Raw genomic sequence first — 24615 nt, forward strand, 5'->3', positions numbered from 1 at the left:
CAGATGTGCTGCAGATACAGCCATTCCCAACAGTGGAACAAGCTTATGCACAAGTTCGAAGAGAGGATTTGAGGCAATCCGTAATGATGATGAATGAAGATACCATATCTGGTGGTGCTATGCTTTCAAGAGGAGGACATAAACCTCAACACCAATTATCTTTTCAAACGCCATCAAATGGAAAGCCTAACATAACCACAAAACCAAAAGGGGAAGGAGGAGGCTGCACACATTGTGGGAATACAAAACACACCAAAGAAACATGTTTCAAACTACATGGTTATCCAGATTGGTGGCATGAACTCAAGGCAAAGAAAAAGCGTGAAGCAAGTGGAGGCGACAATCTTGGTCGTGCAGCTCTTATGAGCGTAGAGCCTCAACTATCTCTCGTACCACAACAAGAATCTTCTATCTCCACTAGTGAACAGATTGCTCAGAATGACTCAGGTAACCAAGGTTATGTTTTTTCTTGCTCGAAAACGGGAAACCATGATGGCTGGATCATTGACTCTGGGGCAACAGACCACATGACCTTTGACCCTTGTGACTTCTCTAAAGCCACCCAACCAAAACGAATATGCATTGCCAATGCTAATGGAGTAACATATCCAGTAACAGGGGCTGGAACAGTGGCTCTTTCTCCTTCTTTTTCATTACCAAATACCTTACTAGTTCCATCACTTTCCAATAAATTGTTATCTATTGGACAAGTGACTGAGGAATTGAATTGTTGTGCTCTAATGTACCCTAACTTCTGTTTGTTTCAGGATATTCTCACCAAGGAGATTATTGGTCGTGGTACTAAAAGGGAAGGGTTGTATTACATGGATGATTTCAGTTATGGTCGAGCAAATAATATGGATTCTGCTGGAGTTAAGGAAAGACAGATTTGGTTATGGCATAATCGGTTGGGGCATCCCTCATTTCGGTATTTGAGATGTTTATTTCCAGATTTATTTATGAAGTTTAATGAGTCAGATTTTAAGTGTGAAGCTTGTATTCAGGCTAAGAGTCATCGGGTACCTTATTCAATCAGTTTGAATAAATGTGACACTCCTTTTTTTATTGTTCATTCTGACGTTTGGGGCCCTGCTCCTATTACTATTTCTTCTGGTGTTCGTTGGTTTGTAACCTTTGTCGATGATTGTACACGAATGACTTGGATTTATGTGATGAAAAATAAACATGAAGTGTTTGAAATATTTCGATCATTTCATAATATGATTCGAACACAATTTTCTGCTAAACTTCAAATTCTTCGATCTGATAATGGTGGGGAATATGATAATGCCCAATTTCACAGATACTTTCAGGAACATGGTTTGCATCATGAGACATCTTGTTCTCAAACACCGCAACAGAACGGTGTTGCAGAGCGCAAGAATAGACACATCTTGGAAATCACTCGAGCTCTCTTGACTGCTGCTTATGTCCCTAAACGATTTTGGCCAGATGCAGTAATGACTGCTATATACTTAATGAACCGATTGCCATCACGAGTTTTGCACTACAAAACCCCTCTTCAAGTTCTCGCACACCATGTGACATTACCATCAGTTCTAATGCTTCCTCCAAGAAAGTTTGGTTGTGTTACATATGTTCATCTACACAAGAATCAACGGACAAAGCTTGATCCATGTGCTGTCCGTTGTGTTTTTCTTGGCTATGCAGCTCACAAGAAAGGATACCGATGTTATGATCCAACTACAAGGCGACTCTATACCACCATGGATGTCACCTTTATTGAATCGGAGAATTTCTTCACTTCTCAATCTTCCTGCTCTTCTCTTCAGGGGGAGATGATGAGTGAAGAGCAGAATTGGGAAAATTGGCCAAGCTTCGAAGAAACTTCAAATGATATAAGGGAGGTTCAGCCAAGAGAACCAATGGCAATACTGATAGATCAAAAAGGAGAAGTTGAAAATGTTGAGCATGTCGAAGCAGAGATCGAACAACAACCAACAAGAGTAGATCAAAATGGAGAAGTTACAGAAATTGAAAGTGAACAACCCTTCCATGACTTGACAGTACCACAATTAGACCAATCTCCTGAGAATATTCCTGAGGTACAAGTTCTAAACTCTCCTCACAATATTTTTGCTAGCTATAAACTACCTTTCAGGCATAACCGTGGGCAACCACCAAACCGCTATTCACCCGATCATGGAACGAGCAAGTCAAAGTACCCAATTGCCAACCATATCTCAACTCAAAAATTGTCTGAACCTCTCAAGGCATTGGTTCATAAATTATCTGCAGATGGTGTCCCTGATACAGTGAGCGAAGCCATGAATAATCCCAAATGGATCCAAGCGATAGAGGAAGAGATGAAAGCATTACAGAAAAATGATACTTGGGCGCTTGTGCCATTGCCTAAGGGGAAGAAAACTGTGGGATGTCGATGGGTGTTCTCTGTCAAATACAAAGCAGATGGATCAGTTGAAAGATATAAAGCAAGGCTCGTTGCGAAGGGATATACTCAGACATACGGGGTAGATTATCAAGAAACTTTCTCACCTGTAGCAAAATTAAATACTGTGAGAGTACTAATCTCTCTTGCTGCAAACTTGGACTGGCCGTTGCACCAATTTGACGTCAAAAATGCCTTTCTCCATGGGGATCTTGAAGAGGAGGTGTACATGGACATTCCACCGGGTTTTGTTTCTTCGACACAGGGGAAGAAAGTTTGTAAGTTACAAAAGGCGTTATACGGATTGAAACAGTCTCCTAGAGCATGGTTTGGACGATTTAGCCTTGCCATGAGAAAGAACGGTTTCAAGCAAAGTAATTCAGATCATACTCTCTTCTTGAAGCACCAACGGGGAAAGGTAACAGCTCTAATAATCTATGTTGATGATATGATAATTACAGGAAATGACGAGGAAGAAATCTCTAAATTACAAGAGCATTTAGCAACTGAATTTGAGATGAAAAATCTTGGAGGGTTGAAGTATTTTTTGGGGATTGAAGTAGCTCGATCAAAACGAGGCATATTTCTATCCCAAAGGAAGTACGTGCTTGACTTGTTGTCTGAAACAGGAATGCTTGATTGTAGACCTGCTGATACACCAGTTGTTCAAAACCATGGCTTGGGAGAATTTCCTAACCAGACCCCTACCAATAAAGAAAGGTATCAACGCCTTGTGGGAAAGCTGATATACTTATCTCACACACGACCTGATATTGCTTATGCGGTGAGCTTGGTGAGTCAATTCATGCATTGTCCTAGCGAAGATCATATGAGTGCAGTGGTTCGTATTTTACGGTACTTGAAGTCTTCTCCAGGAAGAGGACTGATGTTCACGAAAAACCAACATTTGCACATTGACGGCTATACGGACGCAGACTGGGCAGGGAACATTACTGACAGAAAATCTACATCGGGCTACTTCACATTTGTGGGAGGCAATCTGGTCACTTGGAGGAGTAAAAAACAGAAGGTAGTTTCTTTATCTAGTGCAGAGGCTGAGTTTAGAGGCATGGCTAAAGGATTGTGTGAGCTACTTTGGTTAAAAAGATTATTAGAGGAAATTGAGTGTTCATCTCAAGATACAATGAACCTGTTTTGTGATAATAAGGCAGCCATAGCAATCGCGCACAACCCAGTTCAACATGACCGCACCAAACATGTTGAAGTGGATCGGCATTTTATCAAGCAGAAGCTCGAAGACAAGGTCATTCAATTTCCTTTTGTGAAGTCAGAAGATCAACTAGCAGATGTTCTTACAAAGGCTGTCTCTAGCAAAATATTTCACAACTCACTTGACAAATTGGGCATTGATGATATCTATGCACCAACTTGAGGGGGAGTATTGACGTGAGTTGTTGAAGGAGCAATTATAGAAATAAAAATATTCTAGTTACCAAGTTAGTTTCATTACCAAGTTAGTTTTATTTGATTGTAAATCATCCAAGATTGTAGCCTAGATTAGTATGATTAGTTTCTTCCAAATTAACTTCATGTACAGGTTATATATAGCCCTCATCTGCTGTATCTTTGAAATATATAGAAGAATACCATTTTTTCTTCTCCTCAACAGTTCTCACCTATTGAAGGCGGCGCTTTATTCACTGCTCAATGGCCGGTACATCGATCTTTTATTTGTGCTCGCCATAACAAGATGAGAGTGATGGTCAGTGGTGGCTGGTTAAGTACTGCTAATTGGAGTTGCCTGCAACTAGTGTACTGTGGATTCAGTTAGGGGAAACCAATTTGGTGACATTATAGAACAAAATGGTAGTCACCAGCACCACAAAATTTTCAGAGGACTACGATCGAGCAAGTGAATTAAAGGCCTTCGATGAGTCTAAAGCGGGTGTCAAAGGTTTAGTTGATGCTGGGGTCTCCAAGGTTCCCCGGATGTTCATTCAACCACCAGATAACTTGAGAACTTGTAACACCCAATTCAATTTTCCAGTCATAGATCTCCATGGCATGGACAACGATCCAATTCGGCGAAAGGAGATTGTTGAGATGGTCAGGGAAGCATCGGAGACGTGGTGTTTCTTCACCGTGGTGAACCATGGGATCCCTGTTAGCGTCTTGGAGGAGATGATGGATGGCGCACGCCGGTTTTATGAACAAGACAATGAGGTGAAGGAGTTTTACACGCGTGATCGGACGAGAAAGGTGGTATATAATAGCAATTTTGATCTCTACGTATCAAAAGCAACTAATTGGAGGGACACCTTTTATTGCGTTATGGCTCCCCATCCTCTTAACCCACAAGAGTTGCCAGCGACATGCAGGTATGTGATAATCATTCTTCATCCCTGCTAGATTTTTTGTCATGGATATTATGGAATTGAAGAAGGATCTTGTTTTGCCAATTGCTTTCTGTGAGATAGAGCTGTGTTTTATTATCACACTATTTTGCAAAATAAGGAACATGGATACAAAGTAGATGTCTTTTTGGAGAGAAACAATTTTGCTTCCCATTATGTTCAATAATATTTTTAGCAATGTTTTGCAAAGTCAGGAACACTCGGTTTTCTTGAGAAGCAATTTAATGAAACTATTCTTGGAATATATGGTGCTATTACTAAAGATATGGAATTTCAGTTGGTGGGCATGTCCTAATGATTTGATTGGCTAAAATAATTTAATTACTAAAGTTATATGTTAAGCACTAAAGTAATTTTGTAGAGATATATTGATGGAGTACAAGGAGCAAGTCATGAGATTAGGACTTAAACTGTTGGAATTAATGTCTGAGGCTATTGGGCTCAATCCAAACCACCTAAAAGACAGGGATTGTGCGGAAGGGCTTGCCATTTTGTGTCACTATTATCCAGCATGTCCACAACCAGAGCTAACCATGGGCACCACAAAGCATTCTGACAATGACTTCTAATAGAAAAACAAAAGGTAAATGACAAGAAAGGCAAACAAAGGCCTGAGAGAGAAATAAAACTAATTCATTGATTCCACCTCCCCACTGATTGTACAGTAGCAACATATATAGGAAGGCTTGGAACAATCGAGAAGAGTCCAGCTCATCCAGAAAATGAAAAATAACAAAATAAAAAATTCCACTAACTTGTAACAACCTAACAAACTCTGCATATCTCAACAAGGAAGGCAAGTTTTCACAGTAATCAATTTTAATACTCCCCCTCAAGATGGAATGTATATGTTATACATTCCCATCTTGTCTATGAGAGAATTGAATTGATCAGGAAAGAGAGGTTTGGTAAGTATATCAGCCAATTGATGTTGTGAAGCAACATGCAGAGTTTTGAGCATACCTGTTTGAATCTTCTCTCTTACAATATGACAATCTATCTCTATGTGTTTAGTACGCTCATGGAAGACCGAGTTTGCAGCAATGTGTAGAGCGGCTTGGTTGTCACAGTACAACAAAGCAGGTTGTGTGTGTGGAACTCCTAAGTCCTTGAGTAAGGCAATCAACCATGTTAGCTCACAAGTCACATGAGCCATTGCTCTATACTCTGCTTCAGCTGAGGATCTTGAAACTGTCCTTTGCTTTTTTGATTTCCATGATATAAAAGAATCTCCAAGAAATATACAAAATCCAGTGACTGATTTTCTAGAATCTGGGCATGCTGCCCAATCAGAATCTGAGAAGGCCTTTAATTGAAGAGATGAGGAAGTTGAGAAGAAAATACCTTTGCCTGGTGATCCTTTGATATATTGAAGAATCCTGTAGACTGCTTGCAAATGTGGTCTCCTCGGTTGACTTAGGAATTGGCTCAACTTGTTCACCGAGTAAGTTAGGTCTGGCCTGGTGATAGTAAGGTATATAAGCTTCCCTATGAGCCTTCTGTACATGCTGGGATCTGTTAGCAGCTCTCCATCATCTTGAGAAAGTTGTATATTCGGTTGCATTGGAGTTTTGGCAGGTTTGCATCCTAAGTAGCCTGTTTCAGATAGGAGTTCCAGAGCATATTTTCTCTGGTTTATCAGGATCCCTTTAGCTGATCTAGCTACTTCAAGTCCAAGAAAATACTTGAGATTTCCTAGATCCTTTAATTTGAAGCTTTTGTTGAGAGAATTCTTCAAATTATCAGCAGCAATCTTGTTGTTACTAGCAACTATTATGTCATCAACATACACTAACAAAGCAATAAAATCATTTCCTGCTGTCTTGATAAATAGAGAATAATTTGAATGAGATTGCTGAAAGCCTTCAGAGATTAGAACACCAGAGAATTTTGCAAACCACTGCCTAGATGCTTGTCTCAAGCCATAGATGGATTTGTGTAACTTACAAACTGTGTTGGAAGGTAATAAAGGCTCCCCCTCACGGTGATAACCAGGAGGAAGATGCATGAAAACTTCTTCAGACAGATCACCGTGCAAAAATGCATTATTGACATCAAGGTGAGTCAGATGCCAATTGTAAATAGAAGCAAGAGAGAGTAATACCTTGACAGTAACCATCTTGGCAACAGGTGAAAAAGTATAAAAAAAATCAACACCTTCTTGCTGTGTGAACCCTTTGGCAACAAGTCGTGCTTTGTACCTTTCAATAGAACCATCAGCATGATATTTAACACGATAAAGCCATTTGCAACCAACTGCTGTTTTTCCAGGGGGTAGAGTGCACAAAGACCAGGTATTATTGGACTCTAAAGCTTGCAATTCAGCTCGCATAACATGCTGCCACTCGGGTACAACGACTGCCTCAGCATATGTTGTTGGTTCTGTGATGGTGGAAATGGAAATAGAAAATGCACGAAAAGAAGAGGAAAGTTTATTGTAGGAGATGACATCGAATAAGGGGTAAGGAGTGGAGTTGGATATATCGAAATGAGGAGTAGAAGAAGCTAAACAACAGTGATAATCAGAGAGATATTTGGGTGGCTGGGATACTCTAGAAGATCTGGTGGTTGTGTGGGAGGTGGTATGAGGTGAAGTGTCATTGGAGGAAGAGTCAGGGCTGTTAGGACGTGAAGTCGAATTATCAAAAGAAGGGGAAGGGGTAGAAACTGGTACAACAGGCAGCACCTTTTCAAAAAAGAAATCTGAAGCAACAGAGTTATTATTATGAGATAACTTGAAAGGAAACACAAATTCTTGGAAGATAACATTCCGGGAGACAGATATTCGGTTGGTCTCTAAGTCTAGAATTTTGTAACCTTTGTAACCAAAAGGATATCCTAAAAAGACACAAGGTAAGGCTCGAGGAGAGAATTTGTGGCGGGTGCTAGGAATAGTTGAACTATAACAAAGACATCCGAAAGATTTGAGATGAGAGTAAGATGGTGATTTATGACGAAGTAGCTCAAAAGGAGTTTTGTTGTTCAATAATGGTGATGGAATTCGATTTATAAGGTAAACCGAAGTAAGCACACAATCCCCCCAATATCCTATAGGTATGTTGGATTGGAAATATAAGGCTCGAGCTACGTTTAGGATGTGTTGGTGTTTACGCTCAACAACCGAGTTTTGTTGAGGAGTTTCAACACAAGAGAAAAAATGGAGCACACCAAGTTGGGTAAAGAGATTGGACAGGTTTAATTCAGGGGCATTGTCACCGCGAACTGCTTTAATTGTGAGACCAAATTAGGTTTTAACCATGGAGAAAAATTGTGGAAAAATGGTCTTGACATCAGATTTAGCACGTAGAAGATGAACCCATGTATTCCTTGTACAATCATCAACGATTGTCAAAAAATAAAGAAATCCATCATGTGTGGGAATATGAAATGGACCCCAAATATCATAGTGTATGAGATCAAAGGGAGAAGGAGATAAATTATTATGGCAATCAAATGGCAAACGTTTCTGTTTTTCCAGAGGGCAGATTGAACAAGAAAGATTGGTATTGCCATTACTTTGCAACTGTAAATGAGGTTTCAATACACTGAGTTTGACATTGGATGGGTGACCTAATCTGAAATGCCACAATTTGTTTACATGAGCAGAAGTGTTGTTATCAACAACGAATACAGAGGAAATAGAACGAAAGACTGAGCTATCTAAGAGGTAAAGGTTGCCTTAACGTCTACCCATCCCAATCAGCTTCCCCTGTGAATGGTCCTGAATGAAGCAAAAACGAGCAGTAAAATCAAAGGAAAAACAATTGGTTTGAGTTAAGGCACTAATGGAGATAAGATTAAATTGAAATGTTGGAATGTAGAGAACATGTTCAAGCACGAGATGAGGTGACAGATGAATGGTGCCTATTCCGGTGATTGGTATTTTTGTACCAGTGGGTAAAGTGACAGTATTGGAAGAAAATGAATGAATAGAGTGAAACATGGAGGAATTAGTGCAAACATGGTGGGTTGCCCCTGAATCTAAAATCCAAATGCTAGGGTTGAGAGTAGATGATGAAGGAGAAAGAGAAAGGATACCAGTGAAGTTGGAAATGGATTGCTGAAGCGGGTTGCTATCACCGAATGAGGCAGAGGAGCCACTCGAGCTGTGCAAACTCAAGAGAGCCAATAACTGATTGTGCTGGTCATGAGTGAGAGGCGGTGGAGATGCAGAGGCAGTGGAGCCATCTGTGAGAGTCAACTGATTCGTGTGAAGACTATTGGGTAGCATCTGATTTGGGCGAGAACCATTGGGCCTGAAGTTGGGCCTATTTCTGAATCCAGGTGGATACCCATGTATTTTGTAGCACCGATCAACGGTGTGACCCAAGATGTTGCAATGGGTACAGAGTGGGCGATCCTTTCTTGATCGAGAGGCATTAGTAGGAGAAGAAGCTCTGGATGCCGCTTGAAATCTGGAGGAAACAGGAGCAGTGAATGCCGGAGAGTTGGAGGTGGTAAGAGATCGTTGCCGTTCTTCTTGAACAACCAGGGAGAAAACTTTGTTCAGCGGAGGAGTCGGTTCCATCAACAGGATCTGAGCTCGAATTGGAGCGAAGGATTTGTTCAAACCCAGCAAAAATTGCATCACAGATTCTCGTTATTGATCCTCCATATAAACACGCATGCCACCGCAATTGCAAACTGGTATCGCTTTGAATTCTCGAAGCTCATCCCATAAGGATTTCAGTCGAGTATAGTAGGTATTGACATCAGCCGATCCCTGAGTGTGAGCAAGAATTTTTTGCTTGAGTTCAAAAATTCGAGGACCACTGCCCTGATGAAATCGTTCGTATAGATCATTCCATATTTCGATGGCTGTTTCATGATAGAGGATGCTCTCTGCAATTTCTTTGCAAACCGAGTTAGAGAGCCAAGATATGACCATGCTATTGCAGCGAGACCAAGGACTAGCAAGGAGATCTGTTGCAGCAGGACGTGAGATGGTTCCATCGATAAACCCAAGTTTGTTCTTAGCATTTAGAGCTGTAACCATTGATCGGCGCCAAGAATGATAGTTTGAACCAGATCCAGCAAGTGAAAGAGAAACCAGAGAGAGACTTGGATGATCACCATTGTGAAGAAAATAGGGACTACTATGATCTTCCATGGGAGACTGAAAAGGATGCTGAGGAGGTTTGCCCTTAGCCATGCTCAGAAGGAAGGAAAAACGGAATGAATATGCTCTGATACCATAATAGAAAAACAAAAGGTAAATGACAAGAAAGGCAAACAAAGGCCTGAGAGAGAAATAAAACTAATTCATTGATTCCACCTCCCCACTGATTGTACAGTAGCAACATATATAGGAAGGCTTGGAACAATCGAGAAGAGTCCAGCTCATCCAGAAAATGAAAAATAACAAAATAAAAAATTCCACTAACTTGTAACAACCTAACAAACTCTGCATATCTCAACAAGGAAGGCAAGTTTTCACAGTAATCAATTTTAATAACTTCCTTACCATACTACTACAAGACCAGATTGGAGGCCTCCAGGTTCTTCATCAGGATCAGTGTGTCGATGTTCCCCCAGAGCCTGGAGCCCTTGTAATTAATGTTGGTGAGCTTCTACAGGTAAACTTTTCTATATTATGAGAGAGTTTTAATCAAAGAAAATATTGCATTCTTCATATTTGTTGCATTGCATTTCTGTTACTTGCAGAAAGGGTAACAATCGTGCAACCCAAAGTTAGACACATATTATGTCATTATAAGTCGATGTTTAAAACTGACTTCGTTTATTGCTGTACTCTCTAGCTTATCACCAACGACAGGTTTAAGAGTGTAGAACACAGAGTACTGGCAAACCGACGAGGTCCAAGAGTCTCAGTGGCATGCTTTTTTAGGTGTGGTTTGATCAGTTTTTCTATTAAAAATTAACCAAATTGATATGATCCCAGTTAATACTTGAATTAAAACTGAACCTATCTTTTATTAATGAAAAAATTGAGCCAAACCGAATTTGTTTGATGTATTTAGTTCGATTTATATGATCAATTAGCTATAAGTTAATTTGGGTCTTAATTCAACTTATTTTTAAAAGAAATTAAATCCAATTTAGATTTGAAGTTCAAAATGCATTTGAAATTCCTAGCTCAAAAATATAATGAATGGATAAAATTAATTTGATTATAACCTAATATCAATCAATTGTTTTGATACAGTTTGCAAAATATATGTAATAATAAATATAAAAATATTCATCTAACATTGAACAATCATTAATTATAAGAAATGAAGGTGAATGTTAGTTTTTTTAAGTCTTTAATTCAAGGATTAAAAGACAAGAAAACCCAAAATTGAAAACTAAATAGATAAAATCGGTTTTCAAATGTTATGATTTGCCTTTACAAGTTCCCCTAGGAAAAGAGTTATACTTTTTTTAGAGTTATTCTATTCTTATGGATAGTGCTCACAGAACTTTAGGGTAAATTTTCTAAAAAGAAATGCTAGTTATTGAATGAGATTTAAATAAATGTAGGTAAAATTGTCAAAAATTATTCTTAAATGCATTATGTAATCCAAATGTAGAGTATATGTACAAGAAAATTTATTATATTATTTGAAGATGATGGATTTTTCATGTGATTCAAAAAGGGATAGAATGAAGGCACGAGAAAAAGAAGGATAATTTTTTGAATAAACCTCTTTATTGATGGATATACCGAGAAAGATACAAGAGAACGTTTAAATAGTATCAATATAAGGGAGAATTTGATATAAGAGGAAGATTTGCTCTTCTCTTGATTGGAATGTATATTTATAAGCTTCTTGATCATAATTTTTTCCTTTTGCATGCTTTCATGCTAAGTAACAACTTTATGACATATAATTTTGTATTCCTTCTTGAGATTGTGTCAACATTTTAAAAGTTTGTACACTTTTTTTTTTTTCAAGTATTAGGTTTTTTCTTGAGCTGTGGATGATACGGTTGGAAGATACTTCTATTTATATGATAAGAATAAATTTTTTAGCCCTTTCATTCCTAGATGAGGTTATTTGATAAATTATTCAAAATTTTTCCCCTGAAACCTAATTTTCTAAATATGAACAATCAAACAATTGCATTCCCCAAATACCATTCTAGACCAAACCCTAAAAACTGCATACCATGAGTGACATCCTCCGTCATTGATGTATTTGTTAGCCGAGGAACTAGAAAAAGGAAAAGACATGTGCATACAAAGAGAAGCCCAGCGGGATACGCGCTACAAAGGTAAATAGCATTTTTGAGTTTCATGTCAACTCTCACTTTATACGGTTTTGGTATAACTTCCAAGGTACCCATGTCAATCAATAATTCTTAGGTTTGCTTATCTCACCATAGTGGAGGGACCAGCTGTAACTTCAGATTCATTGGTGGACTTCATTCATTTTTTTATCATCAACCCAAAACAGAGGTCTCACTTGTTCCAGCAGGTCTCATGTCGATACAGTTGCTTGTGTAAATTAATTTGGGGGAAATCAATCTGGTGACGCTGTAGAACAAGATGGTAATCACCAGCATCAGTCATGAATTTCCGGAGGACTATGATCGAGCTAGTGAATTAAAGGCTTTCGATGAGTCTAAAACTGGTGTTAAAGGTCTAGCTGATGCCGGGGTCTCCAAAGTTCCTCGGATGTTCATTCAACCACCAGATAACTTGAGAACCTATACTACCCAGTTCAATTTTCCCGTCGTAGACCTACAAGGCATGGACAATGATCCAATTCGCCGGAACAAGATCGTTGACATGGTCAGGGATGCATCAGAGACGTGGGGTTTCTTCAACGTGGTGAACCATGGGATCCCTGTTAGCGTGTTGGAGGAGATGATGGAAGGAGTACGCCGGTTTCATGAACAAGATACTGAGGTGAAGAAGCAGTTTTACACACGTGATGCGTCGAGGAAAAAGGTGATGTACAATAGCAATTTTGATCTGTACACAGCACCAGCAGCTAATTGGAGGGACACCTTTTATTGCCTTATGGCTCCTCATCCTCCCAACCCAGAAGAATTGCCAGCATCATGCAGGTATGTTATAATCATCATTCATCCACTCACTGCAAGATTTTCTCTCTTTCATATTTTATATATATATAGCAGTTGGTACACATTATTTTATCCCCACATTATGACTTAAAATATGCTAGACCTTTGTTCCTTGAGCTTTTGAATCCAAACCTCTCTACCAGTCTGATGGAAGAAAATATCCTAAAAGAAAATGTTGAGAAGATACTTTTGAGCGTCCTTTGATCCGGCCAATTCCCGTGTCATCTTACTTTCTTCTGTAATTTTTTTTTTTCTGGTTTTAATTCAGGACTTGTATGTTGACAAAATAATTTTTTTTTTAAATCACTAAATTCCTCCTTTTAAATGCTTGAGTTAATTTTGTAGGGACATACTGATGGAGTATAAGGATCAAGTTATGAGATTAGGATTTAAATTGTTTGAGTTAATATCCGAGGCTCTGGGGCTTAATCCAAACCACCTAAAAGACATGGACTGCGCAGAGGGGCTGTCAATTTTATGTCACTACTATCCGTCGTGCCCACAGCCAGAACTAACTATGGGCACCACCAAACACGCTGACAATGACTTCCTCACTGTACTACTACAAGACCAGATTGGAGGCCTCCAAGTTCTTCATCAAGGTCAGTGGATTGATGTCCCCCCAAGGCTTGGAGCGCTTGTAATTAATGTTGGAGATCTTCTACAGGTAAAGTTTTTCTGTATTATAAAAGCACTTTATTTTGTTTAAGGTAGTTTTATTCTGTATGACTACTACATTCTTCTTCATTGTTGCATTGGAGTTACATGATTATTAAAATGCAATGACATAGATCATGTCATTAATCAATCTCTAAATAACCTTTGTTTGTTCTTGTGTTCTTCAGCTTATTACGAATGACAGGTTTAAAAGTGTAAAACACAGGGTACCGGCAAACCATATAGGCCCCAGAGTCTCAGTGGCATGCTTTTTTAGAACATCTATTCAGCCATCCTCCAAACTTTATGGGCCTATCAAGGAATTGTCATCTGAAGAGAATCCGCCAAAGTACAGGGAAACCACAGTGGGAGACTATGTTGCCTATTTCAATTCAAAAGGGCTTGATGGAACTTCTGCCCTACCACATTTCAGGCTCTAGATTGGAATGGATAGGAGAAAGGATTATCATGATGGATGCTTTACCGTATTTGCTAGTGTTATGATTGTGCCTCTTTCAGTTAATGTTGAATTTTGAATTTTGCCTTAGTATATGCTGAAATTTGAATTTTGAAGTTAAATATTGCATCTGGAGTCTTGCACAAAATCTACAATATCCAAATATTTTCTTGTTTTTATTTGGTCAAGATTTGGTTTCTATTTTATAGGAAGTAGTTGTTCATCATCTAGTAGCTTGATTTTATGCTATTCTAATGTCATTTCAGTTACAAGCTCATGTATAAATTCAGCACTCTTCATCAATAAATGTGTGTTCTAGCAGCCCAAAATATATATTCTGCATAAATGTTTAATCTAAGATCAACATTGTGGTATTAGAGCAGAAGTTATCTTGAGGGCCCAGTGAGTTGAGTGAGCCTGAATACCTTGAGAGTGCCTAAACACCTAAAGACCCGTGAGGTGAGTGAACCTAAAACACCATGAGTGAACCCAAACACCTTCTAAAACCATCTAGCAATGGAGGAGTCAAGTCTCACTGATGCACCATCAATTCTTGATGGAGACAATTATGAAACTTAGGCTGTTAGAATGACAATTCATCTACAAGCACTTGATGCACCTCTTCCACTACAATCACCCGCAGTCTACAGGTATCTAATAATATCAAGTTGAGTGGATTTGGAACTTTTTTCATCAATCCAGATCACTGAAGTGGTGAAGATAATTTTTAAACTTCAATTGCTATTGGCCGGTTGATATATTATTGCGATAGAAATCTCCACCCAACTCTAGTAAGGTATGGAGCCCGTCAACATAAATTTTATGTGGAGGGGATGCCCCAAATAGAGTTGGAAAAAGGTGTGGTTTGGTCAGTTTTTTGATAAAAAATTAACCAAATTGATATGATCCCAGTTAATACTTGAATCAAAGCTGAACCTATCTTTTATTAATGAAAAAATTGAGCCAAACCGAACTTGTTTGATGTATTTAGTTCGATTTATATGATCAATTAGCTATAAGTTAATTTAGGTCTTAATTCAACTTATTTTTAAAAGAAATTAAATCCAATTTAGATTTGAAGTTCAAAATATATTTGAAATTCCTAGCTCAAAAATATAATGAACGGATAAAATTAATTTGATTATAACCTAATATCAATCGATTATTTTGATACAGTTTGCAAAATATATGTAATAATAAATATAAAAAGATTCATCTAACATTGAACAATCATTAATTATAAGAAATGAAGGTGAATGTTAGTCTTTTTAAGTCTTTAATTCAAGCATTAAAAGACAAGAAAACCCAAAATTGAAAACTAAATAGATAAAATCGGTTTTCAAATGTTATGATTTGCCTTTACAAGTTCCCCTAGGAAAAGAGTTATACTTTTTCTAGAGTTATTCTATTCTTATGGATAATGCTCACAACAACTTTGGGGTAAATTTTCTAAAAAGAAATGCTAGTTATTGAATGAGATTTAAATAAATGTAGGTAAAATTGTCAAAAATTATTCTTAAATGCATTATGTAATCCAAATGTAGAGTATATGTACAAGAAAATTTATTATATTATTTGAAGATGATGGATTTTTCATATGATTCAAAAAGGTGTAGAATGAAGGCACGAGAAAAAGAAGTATAATTTTTTGAATAAACCTCTTTATTGATGGATATACCGAGAAAGATACATGAGAACGTTTAAATAGTATCAATACAAGGGAGAATTTGATGTAAGAGGAAGATGTGCTCTTCTCTTGATTGGAATGTATATTTATAAGCTTCTTGATCATGGTTTTTTTTCCTTTTACATACTTTGATGTAGAGTAACAACTTTATGACATGTAATTTTTTTATTTCTTCTTGAGATTGTGTCAACATTTTATGAGCTTGTACACATCTTTTTTCAAGTGTTAGGTTTTTCCTTGAGCTGTGTGGATGGTACGATTGGAAGATACTTTTATTTATATAATAAGAATAAAATTTTTAGCCCTTTCATTCCTAAATGAGGTTATATGATAAATTATTCAAAATTTTTTCCCTAAAACCTAATTTTTTAAATATGAACAATCAAACAATTGCATTCCCCCAAATAGTATTGTATGAAGTTGCCTTTTTTTATTTGGAGTCTTAAAGCAACTTATTTTTAGATTTAAGTCATTTTTAATTTTTTTTTTAATTCATCATTGTTTCTAAGACAAATTTTGTTTTAATAAAAAATTAGTATTTTTTTTTATCTTAATCTTAAATAATTTGCTTTAAGAATTAAATTAAGAAACAAACAAAATAAATAAACAAACAACCCCATATTAAAGTTAAAAAAAATGAGTTGTTAAGAAGTGTCAATTGATTTAATGGGTATGAGTATATTTAAATTTGGCAATTTCGACTTTATCAAATTCATCAACATTTGTTAAATAATTTATGTCATCTCAATTTCAATTCATATAGAAGATCAGTTACCGTACTTCAAAACATGTGGATGAATCTCAAATATGGATTATAGCTAGAGTGGATGAATACGTCTTTTTTAATAATTTGAAAAGGTCCCTAAGAATGACTCTCCATCCTTAGAAGTTTTCATTGATAATATTTTTCCAATTTAATTTTTTTATAAAAAACAAGATAAACCACCTCCTAAGAAAACAATACAATTCACATATAAATGTAGCAACACTCAATAGAAAGTTCATTAACTTCTAACTATTTTAAACACAAATCCAAATACCATTTACTTCAAATAAAAATAAGTTGGAAATTATCAAGCCATTTCAAGGATTACACAATGAAATTTTAGTTCAAATTCTCTATAAAATTACTCATTAAAACATGGTAAATTTTTTAGCAAAGATAAATATAAAGAAAATTAATTAATAAAGAGATACATAGAATGAAACAATGACACCAAAATTTAATATGGAAAATCTCTGAAGAAATAAAAAAACCACGGCGTATAAAAAAACAATGATACTCATGATATGAGTACTTTCATTCATTTCTCACTCATGTGTTCAAGTCTATAATGTCACAAATTTGAATTAATGTTACCGTCAACAACATAAACCATATCTCTGCAACTAGATGTCATGTATAGTGCATGTTCCAGTTTTATTCCCTCACGCAACAACTATGGCACCTTTTGTAATCTTCCATGCACCACCGATGAAGGTCACATTATGTTTTTCATTATCAAGCTGCCCTATCGAAATAAGATTACACATTAATTTTGCTACATGGCTCACCTTATGAATCTTCCACATAGAACCATTTGACATTTTCAGACGAATGTCTCCAACACCCACAATATCCAATGGTTCACCATCTCTTAAATACATCTTCCCATAATTCCCAAAAACATAGTTCTCCATAATTTCTCAGTGTGCAGTTGTGTGGAAAGATGCTCCTGAGTCCAAAACCCAAGAATCAATAGGACTATCAACTGACAGAAGTAGCATATCATGTATCTCCTCAATGACTGCATTCACAACATCACCTTTGTTTTCTTCCTTCGTTTTTGGTGCTCTATAGTGCTTCTTTATGTGACTTGTTTTCCCATAATTCCAACATTCCACATTCCATCCATATCTAAAATTACTTCTTCCATTCCTCGACTTCAATCTACCTTTATTCTAGTTAGAATTTTTTCATTCCTTCTACCCTTACTTTTGAGATTTAGGGCAGAACTCAATGTTGATATGTCTCCCAAATCAATTCTATTAACCTCCTCAATAAGAATATGATCTCCAACATCATTAAACTTCAACTTGGCACTGTCAACTTTGATAGAGAGTTTTATTTTTTTTATAGCAAAACATATTTCATCATATATTTTATTTCACAGTAAAAAGATGATATTTTACCATGATTTTTTTTCACAATAAAAAAAAAGACCTTTTACCATGATTATTTTCATAAAAAAAAATGGCATATTACTATAAACTTGCTTTATGACAAAAAAAAATATATATATATTGCCACAAATTTTATTTTGTAGAAAAATTATTTATTTTGCTATAAAAATTAAATTTTATGATTAAAAATAATTGTTCATAAACTTATAACAATAAAATCCCACAAATAATTTTTCGTGGAAAAACATATTTTATAACAAAATACACTATTTTATTCACAAATTAATTTATATAAAAAAAACCATATTTTTTGTAGTGCTAGGAACTCCAATGAGGAAAACCAAGCCGTGAACACTCTTGTGTGAGTTCTTATGTTGCTTTGTCCTTGACACCAATGAAGTTCAACATATGTGTGTTTCCAGGTATTTGGGGCACAACTTGGAAGCCACCTGCTTGATGTTTTAGTAACACACTGAAGTAGTAATTCTCAAATTGCTTGCCAAGTAGTAGCCCTGCAAGAATGTGCCCTTCATTACACTCTATTCTTTTTCAAAGAATTGGTTTGGGGTTCCAAGCAGTGCCATCAAGGCAACCCCATTATCTTAGCATACAGTAAAACACAACCATATTCTCTCAGAAGAGCCATCTTGCTTCATGTTATAATTAACATGGCCTTTTGAAGATTAAATTAAGAGAGTGGTGTTACATGAGAGAAAGCTACCCTTGGTTGGTGTAGTTCATTGTGATCTGTGTGCTAAAACATAAGATGAATTCAATGCCACAACAATTTGGATTGTAGAGATCAATTATTAAAGACCAAACCTTGACTTAGTTTCGTTCGCTATCGGCCCTATTTAATGTTCTATTATAATAGAGTTCCCGGGTGTAGTGTTTAAAAATAGAATTTATTTTCATTGACCGATAGGAACTATAGAAAAGAACTGAATGAGCGCACCGACTTGCTTCCTTCTGTTTGAAGGCAGAACTAATCTATATTAGAGTCAGCAATCACAAAACTTGAGCACCAACCTACCTTTTCTAAGAGGACGAGGACCCTTCTCCCTTGACTAGAAATTTTGTAAAACAAAAATATATTTGAAACCTAAAATATTTTAAACCTATTTTCTATATTTTTAAATGTCTTAAAAATAACTTTTATATAGTGTTTTATTTTTAATCATTTTTCATATTTATATATATATATATTTTAAAATAATTTTTACAAAACAAGTACAAACAATTCCGAACAACTTAAAAGATGTTTTCTGAAAACACTTTTTTTATTTTTTATTTTTATAGAAGGTTATTTTAGAAAACAATTATTTTGGATTGAAGATCACAGTGGGCAACACTTATTTAGGACAAATATTCACTTTGAAATTCTAAATCCCAAAAATAAGGTTTGAACCATAAGCATGCAAATGACATTCCCATAGGTGTACTCCAACATGGAATGTATAAATAGAGTTATTGTTGCTATGGGCGATTCATGTGCTGAAAAGATTTGGTCAAAGAGCATGAATGGACACCCTTTTATGAGTGTCAAACTGAATCAATAGAATATTATAAACTTAATGTTGGGCTCTCTTGTATGTGAGGAAGTGGGCCCCATATTCTTGGGGCCCAAGTTAGTTACATTAAAAAAAGAAAGAGAGGAGATTGGGAAATAGAGAGAAGAGAAGAGAGAGGAAAAACGTATCTGCCCATATTTCATCAACAAGTCAATCCTGCTTCATCTGTGGTCTGATCGAGTTGAAATTTGGAGGAGAGGTTTGAAACTCGAGTAGCTACAATCTGAATGGTGGAGATCAGATTTTGAGCTTGAGAAATGGTGTTAGTGCCCATGAACAGTAACGACGTTTTTTGGGTGTACTTTCTCAAATTTTCTTTGTTTCTTTTGCCAAGAGAGATTGTATAATCCAAGACTATATATGCTCTTGATGTATTTGATAGCCTCTAGAGATTATTATAGAGAAGACAAGTGTAACCCATTATTGTTGATAGTGAAAGTTTAAACTGGATTAGGTCCCGTGGTTTTTCCCTTCACATTGAGGGGTTTTCTTTGTAAAAATTTTGGTGTTTGATTTATTTTTCTATTACATGAGTTTATTTATTTATTGTTGCTAGTTGCTATTACCTATTTAATTTTGCACAAATAAATGGTAGAAAAATTCTGGTGTTTGTTGGAATATTGTGAATTCACCCTAACAAGTGGTATTAGAGCCAAGTTGATTAGTACTGGGATCTCTTGAGTGAATTAAATGGAGGAGACTGACAGTGGAATGATTAAACTCATAGCTTCCAATTATTCAATTTGGAAGACTAGGATAGAGGATATTCTATATTGCAAAGAGTTGTTTGAGCTCATTGAATGTAGGGGTTATAAGCTAGTTACTACAACTGAGGATGAATAGAAGAAATTAAATAGGAAAACCATTGGATATATTAGACGATGGGTTGATCAGAGTGTCTTCCATCATGAAGCCAAGAAAGTTGATGCATATAACCTTTGGCAGAAATTAGAGTCTTTATGAGATAAAGACTACATAGAACAAAACCTTTATGATAAAAAGACTTGTGAATTTAAAGTATAAGGATGGTAATAGTGTTGTAGAGCATTTAGTAATTGTCAGGGACTGTTTAATGAGTTATCTACCATGAAGCTTGAGCTAGATGATGAGGTATAGACTTTATTTTTGTTGAGTTCCTTACCAGACAGTTGGGGGTAACTTTGGTGGTATCATTGAGTAATTCAGCCCCAAATGGTGTGGTAACTATCAACATGGTAAAATACTATGTTTAATGAAGAGATAATAAGAAAAGAGTTAGGTATTTCCTCTAATACAGAAGCACTTATTATAGAGAGGCAAGTGAGAAGTAAAAGTAATAAAACCTTCCAATGATTATAATCGTGACAAGTCAAGAGGAAAGTCAAAGTCCAGAAAAGATATAAAATGTTTTTATTGTGGCAAGCCATGTCACATTAAGAGAAAGTGCAAAAAATTCAGAAAAGAACAGTTTAAAGGAAAATGTGAATAACAGAAAGAAGATAAAGACATTGCAGAAATTGCATCTGATGGTGATATAATCATTGTTTATGATGATGCGTGTGTAAACCTTGCATGCCAGGATTCCACTTGGGTGGTTGATACAGCAGCGTCATTTCATATCACTGCACGTAAAGATTTCTTCTCTTCCTACACCAATGGCAGTTTTGGTTGGGTTAGGATGGGAAATGAAGCAAAATGTGAAATTGTTGGCATGAGAGATGTAGAGCTAGAAACTAGCATTGGGTGCAAATTAGTTCTGAAAGATGTTAGACATGTTCCTGAAATGTGCTTTAGTTTAATCTCTGTTGGGAAACTTGATGATGAGGGCTACCATAGTCACCTTAGAGAGGGTAAGTGGAAACTTACTAAGGGTTCTCTTGTTTTAGCTAGGGGGAAGAAAAACAATACTCTCTATAAGACAAAAGTGAGACTAGTCAAGAGAGAGGTGAACATTATTGAGAATGAAGCCTCTACTGAGCTATGACATAAGCAACTTGGTCATATAAGTGAAAATGGACTTCAAGTTCTTGCCAGAAAGAAGTTTCTACCAGTTAAAGGTACGTCATTATTACCTTGTACACATTGTCTATTTGGAAAGCAAAGTAGAGTTGCATTTCGTAGATTTCTTTCACATAGAAAACAAGATATTCTTGATTTAGTTCACATTGATGTTTGTACTATGCAAAGTAATACTCTTGGTGGTGCACTTTATTATGTGACTTTTATTGATGATCATTGAAGAAAGGTGTGGGCATATGCTTTGAAATCCAAAGACTAGGTACTTGATGTATTCAAAGGTTTTCATGTGAAGGTTGAGAGGCAAACTAGCAAGCAATTAAAATCTGTCAGAGCAGATAATGGTGGTGAATATAGGGGGCCATTTGAGCAATACTGCAGAAGTCATGGCATCAGGCTTGAGAAGACGGTTCCTAAGACCCCGCAACAAAATGGTGTAGCTAAGAGAATGAATAGAATCATCTGTGATAGAATCAGATGTATGCTCTCCCATGCAAAATTGCCTAAGTCTTTTTGGGTGAGGCCATGTGGACAACCGTTGATTTGATTAATCTGTCTCCATCATATCCTTTAGAGGGTGATATTCCAAAGAGAGTTTGGACAGGAAAATTTGTTTTCTTTGAGCACTTGAGAGTATTTGGCTGCAAGACATTTTTTCATGTTCCTAGAGACGAACGGTCCAAGCTTGATAGCAAGACTAAACAGTGTATTTTCTTGGGTTATTCAAATGAAGAGTTTGGGTACAGGTTATGAGATCCGACTACTAAAAAGATTATAAGAAACAGAGATGTTATCTTATTTGAAGATCAAACTATTGAAGACTTGGATCAGGTTAAGAAGCTAAAGCCTTTTAGTGAAGAACAGGTTGATTTGGATTCAGTCTTTCCTAAATCTATGGGATATAATGAACACAGGGAAGTTGTGCAAGAAGAACAGGTTGATACAGTTGACAAAAATGATGAGTCTGAAGTTGATGATGTAGAAGAAAATCCTACAATTGAGAATGATGGCCTAGAACAACAGTAAGAACGAGCTACTTCAGAGTTACCTACTGAAACACAGTTAAGAAGATCTACTAGAGAGCATCAACCTTCCATAAGGTATACTAGTGATGAGTATTTGTTGCTTTCTAATGAGGGAGAGCCATAAAATTATTAAGAGGTTCTGCTGCGTGATGAGAAAAAAGAGTGGTTGAGAGCTATGCATGAAGATATGAAATCCTTGCATAAAAACAACACTTATGAATTGATGAAGTTGTCTAAGGGTAAGAGAGCATCGAAGAATAAATGGGTACTGAAAAGGAAACCTGAACCAAACAGATCATAGCTAAGGTACAAGGCAAGATTGGTTGTGAAGGGTTTTAGTCAGAAAAAAGGCATTGACTTTGAAGAGATTTTCTCACCCGTGGTTAAGATGTCTTCGATCCAAGTTGTGTTAGGCTTGGCTGTCAGTATGAATCTAGAAATTGAATAACTTGATGTGAAGATTGCTTTCCTCCATGGTGACTTAGATGACGAAATATATATGGAGCAACCAGAATAGTTTACAATTAAAGGCAAGGAACACTTAGTGTGTCGATTGAAGAAGAGCTTGTATGGTCTCAAGCAGGTACTGAGACAGTGGTACAAGAAGTTTGATTCCTTCATGGTTGAGCATAGGTATGATAGAACTGCTTCTGACCTTTGTGTGTTTGTGAATAAATTCTTTGATGGAGAATTTATTATTCTCTTGCTATATATGGATGACATGTTGATTGTTGGTCGTGATACTAGTAAAATTGATAAACTGAAAAAGGAGTTGAGCAAATCATTTAAAATGAAGGACTTGGGGTTTGCAAATCAAATTCTTGGTATAAAGATTTCTCGAGATAGGATGAATGGAAAATTGTGGCTATCTCAAGAAAGCTATATTGAGAAGGTTTTAGACAAGTTCAACATGGGCAAACAAAACCAATGAGTTCTCCACTTGGAAGTCATCTAAAGCTAAGTTCCAAACAAAACCCTTCAAGTGAGAAAGAAAAAGAAGAAATGCGAAAGGTGCCCTATGCATCAGTCGTGGGTAGCTTGATGTATGCCATAGTGTGCACGAGGTATGATATTGCTCATGCTGTTGGAGTTGTTAGCAGGTTCCTTTCTAATCCTGACAAAGAACATTGGGTTGTAGTGAAATGGATTCTCAAGTATCTGAGGGGTACTTCTAAGACATGTTTATGTTTTGGAACTGACAAACCTGTTCTTGTAGGATGCACAAATGCAGATATGGTTTGGGATGTTGATTCCAGAAAGTTTACTTTTGGTTATTTGATCATTTTTTTAGGGAGAGCAGTGTCATGGAAATCAAAGTTGCAAAAATGTGTTGCTTTGTCGACCATAGAGGCTGAGTATATTGCTATCATTGAAGCTAGCAAGGAGTTACTATGGATGAAGAAGTTCCTACAAGAATTGGGTTTACAACAAAAAAAAGTATCTACTCTACTGTGATAGTCAGAGTGCTATTCATCGCAATAAGAATCAAACTTTTTACTCTAGAACCAAGCACATTGATGTGAGATATCATTGGATTCGTGATGCACTAGAGATGAAATTGTTTTGCCTTGAGAAAATCCATACTGATGAGAATGGATCAGATATGATGACAAAACCAATACCTATAGAGAAGCTACAATTCTGTAGAAAACAAGTGGGCTTGGTAGAGCCTCTCACATAGTCGGGAGGGAGAGATTTGTTGGGCTCCCTCGTATGTGAGGGAGTGGGCCCCATATGCTTAGGGTCCAAGTCAGTTACATTTTTTTTTTTTATAAAAGAGGAGATTGGGAAAAAAGAAAAAAATAGAGAGAAGAGAAGAGAGGAAAAACGCATCTGCCCAGATTTGATCAACAAGCTGATCCCACTTCATCTATGGTTCGATCGAGTTGAAATTTGGAGGAGAGATTTAAAACTTGAGTAGCTACAATCTGAATAGTGGAGATCAGATTTTGAGCTAGGGAACTAGTGTTAGTTCCCGTGAACGGTAATGACATATTTTGGGTATACTTTCTCGAATTTCCTTTCTTTCTTTTGCCAAGAGAGATTGTATAATCTAAGGCTATATGTACTTTTGATGTATTTGACAACCTCTAGAGATTATTTTAGAGAAGACAGGTGTAACCCATTATTGTTGATAGTGGAATTTTGAACTAGATTAGGTCTTGTGGTTTTTTCCTTCTTATTGGGGGGTTTTCCACGTAAAAATTCTGGTGTCTGATTTATTTTTCTATTGCATGAGTT

At 36.5% G+C, this 24615-nt stretch overlaps 2 protein-coding genes across 2 annotated transcripts; both read left to right on the plus strand.

The window, feature by feature from the left end:
* The first annotated feature begins 4033 nt into the window (after nt 1–4033).
* On the plus strand, nt 4034–10771 carry LOC132253801 (1-aminocyclopropane-1-carboxylate oxidase homolog 1-like). The gene is made up of 4 exons (XM_059736902.1): nt 4034–4749; nt 5147–5341; nt 10235–10361; nt 10545–10771. Exons 1-4 carry the CDS (start codon nt 4235–4237, stop codon nt 10665–10667), a joined length of 960 nt encoding a protein of 319 aa, XP_059592885.1. The 5' UTR covers nt 4034–4234; the 3' UTR covers nt 10668–10771.
* A 1266-nt stretch (nt 10772–12037) lies between these two features.
* LOC100244182 (1-aminocyclopropane-1-carboxylate oxidase homolog 1) lies at nt 12038–14062 on the plus strand. The gene is made up of 3 exons (XM_059736901.1): nt 12038–12801; nt 13165–13486; nt 13665–14062. Exons 1-3 carry the CDS (start codon nt 12278–12280, stop codon nt 13914–13916), a joined length of 1098 nt encoding a protein of 365 aa, XP_059592884.1. The 5' UTR covers nt 12038–12277; the 3' UTR covers nt 13917–14062.
* The last annotated feature ends 10553 nt before the right edge of the window (nt 14063–24615 follow it).

This window comes from Vitis vinifera, chromosome 5, assembly GCF_030704535.1.
Source record: "Vitis vinifera cultivar Pinot Noir 40024 chromosome 5, ASM3070453v1".
Classification (NCBI taxonomy): Eukaryota; Viridiplantae; Streptophyta; class Magnoliopsida; order Vitales; family Vitaceae; genus Vitis; species Vitis vinifera.

What these genes read in the sequence shown, in the direction of transcription:
- LOC132253801 (XM_059736902.1), top strand. Translation starts at nt 4,235, where the DNA reads ATGGTAGTCACCAGCACCACAAAATTTTCAGAGGACTACGATCGAGCA. An exon ending in GAGTTGCCAGCGACATGCAG is followed by an intron (nt 4,750 to 5,146) that starts GTATGTGATAAT and finishes GTAATTTTGTAG; the next exon opens with AGATATATTGATGGAGTACA. An exon ending in GGCACCACAAAGCATTCTGA is followed by an intron (nt 5,342 to 10,234) that starts CAATGACTTCTA and finishes AGTAATCAATTT; the next exon opens with TAATAACTTCCTTACCATAC.
- LOC100244182 (XM_059736901.1), top strand. Translation starts at nt 12,278, where the DNA reads ATGGTAATCACCAGCATCAGTCATGAATTTCCGGAGGACTATGATCGA. An exon ending in GAATTGCCAGCATCATGCAG is followed by an intron (nt 12,802 to 13,164) that starts GTATGTTATAAT and finishes TTAATTTTGTAG; the next exon opens with GGACATACTGATGGAGTATA. An exon ending in ATGTTGGAGATCTTCTACAG is followed by an intron (nt 13,487 to 13,664) that starts GTAAAGTTTTTC and finishes TGTGTTCTTCAG; the next exon opens with CTTATTACGAATGACAGGTT.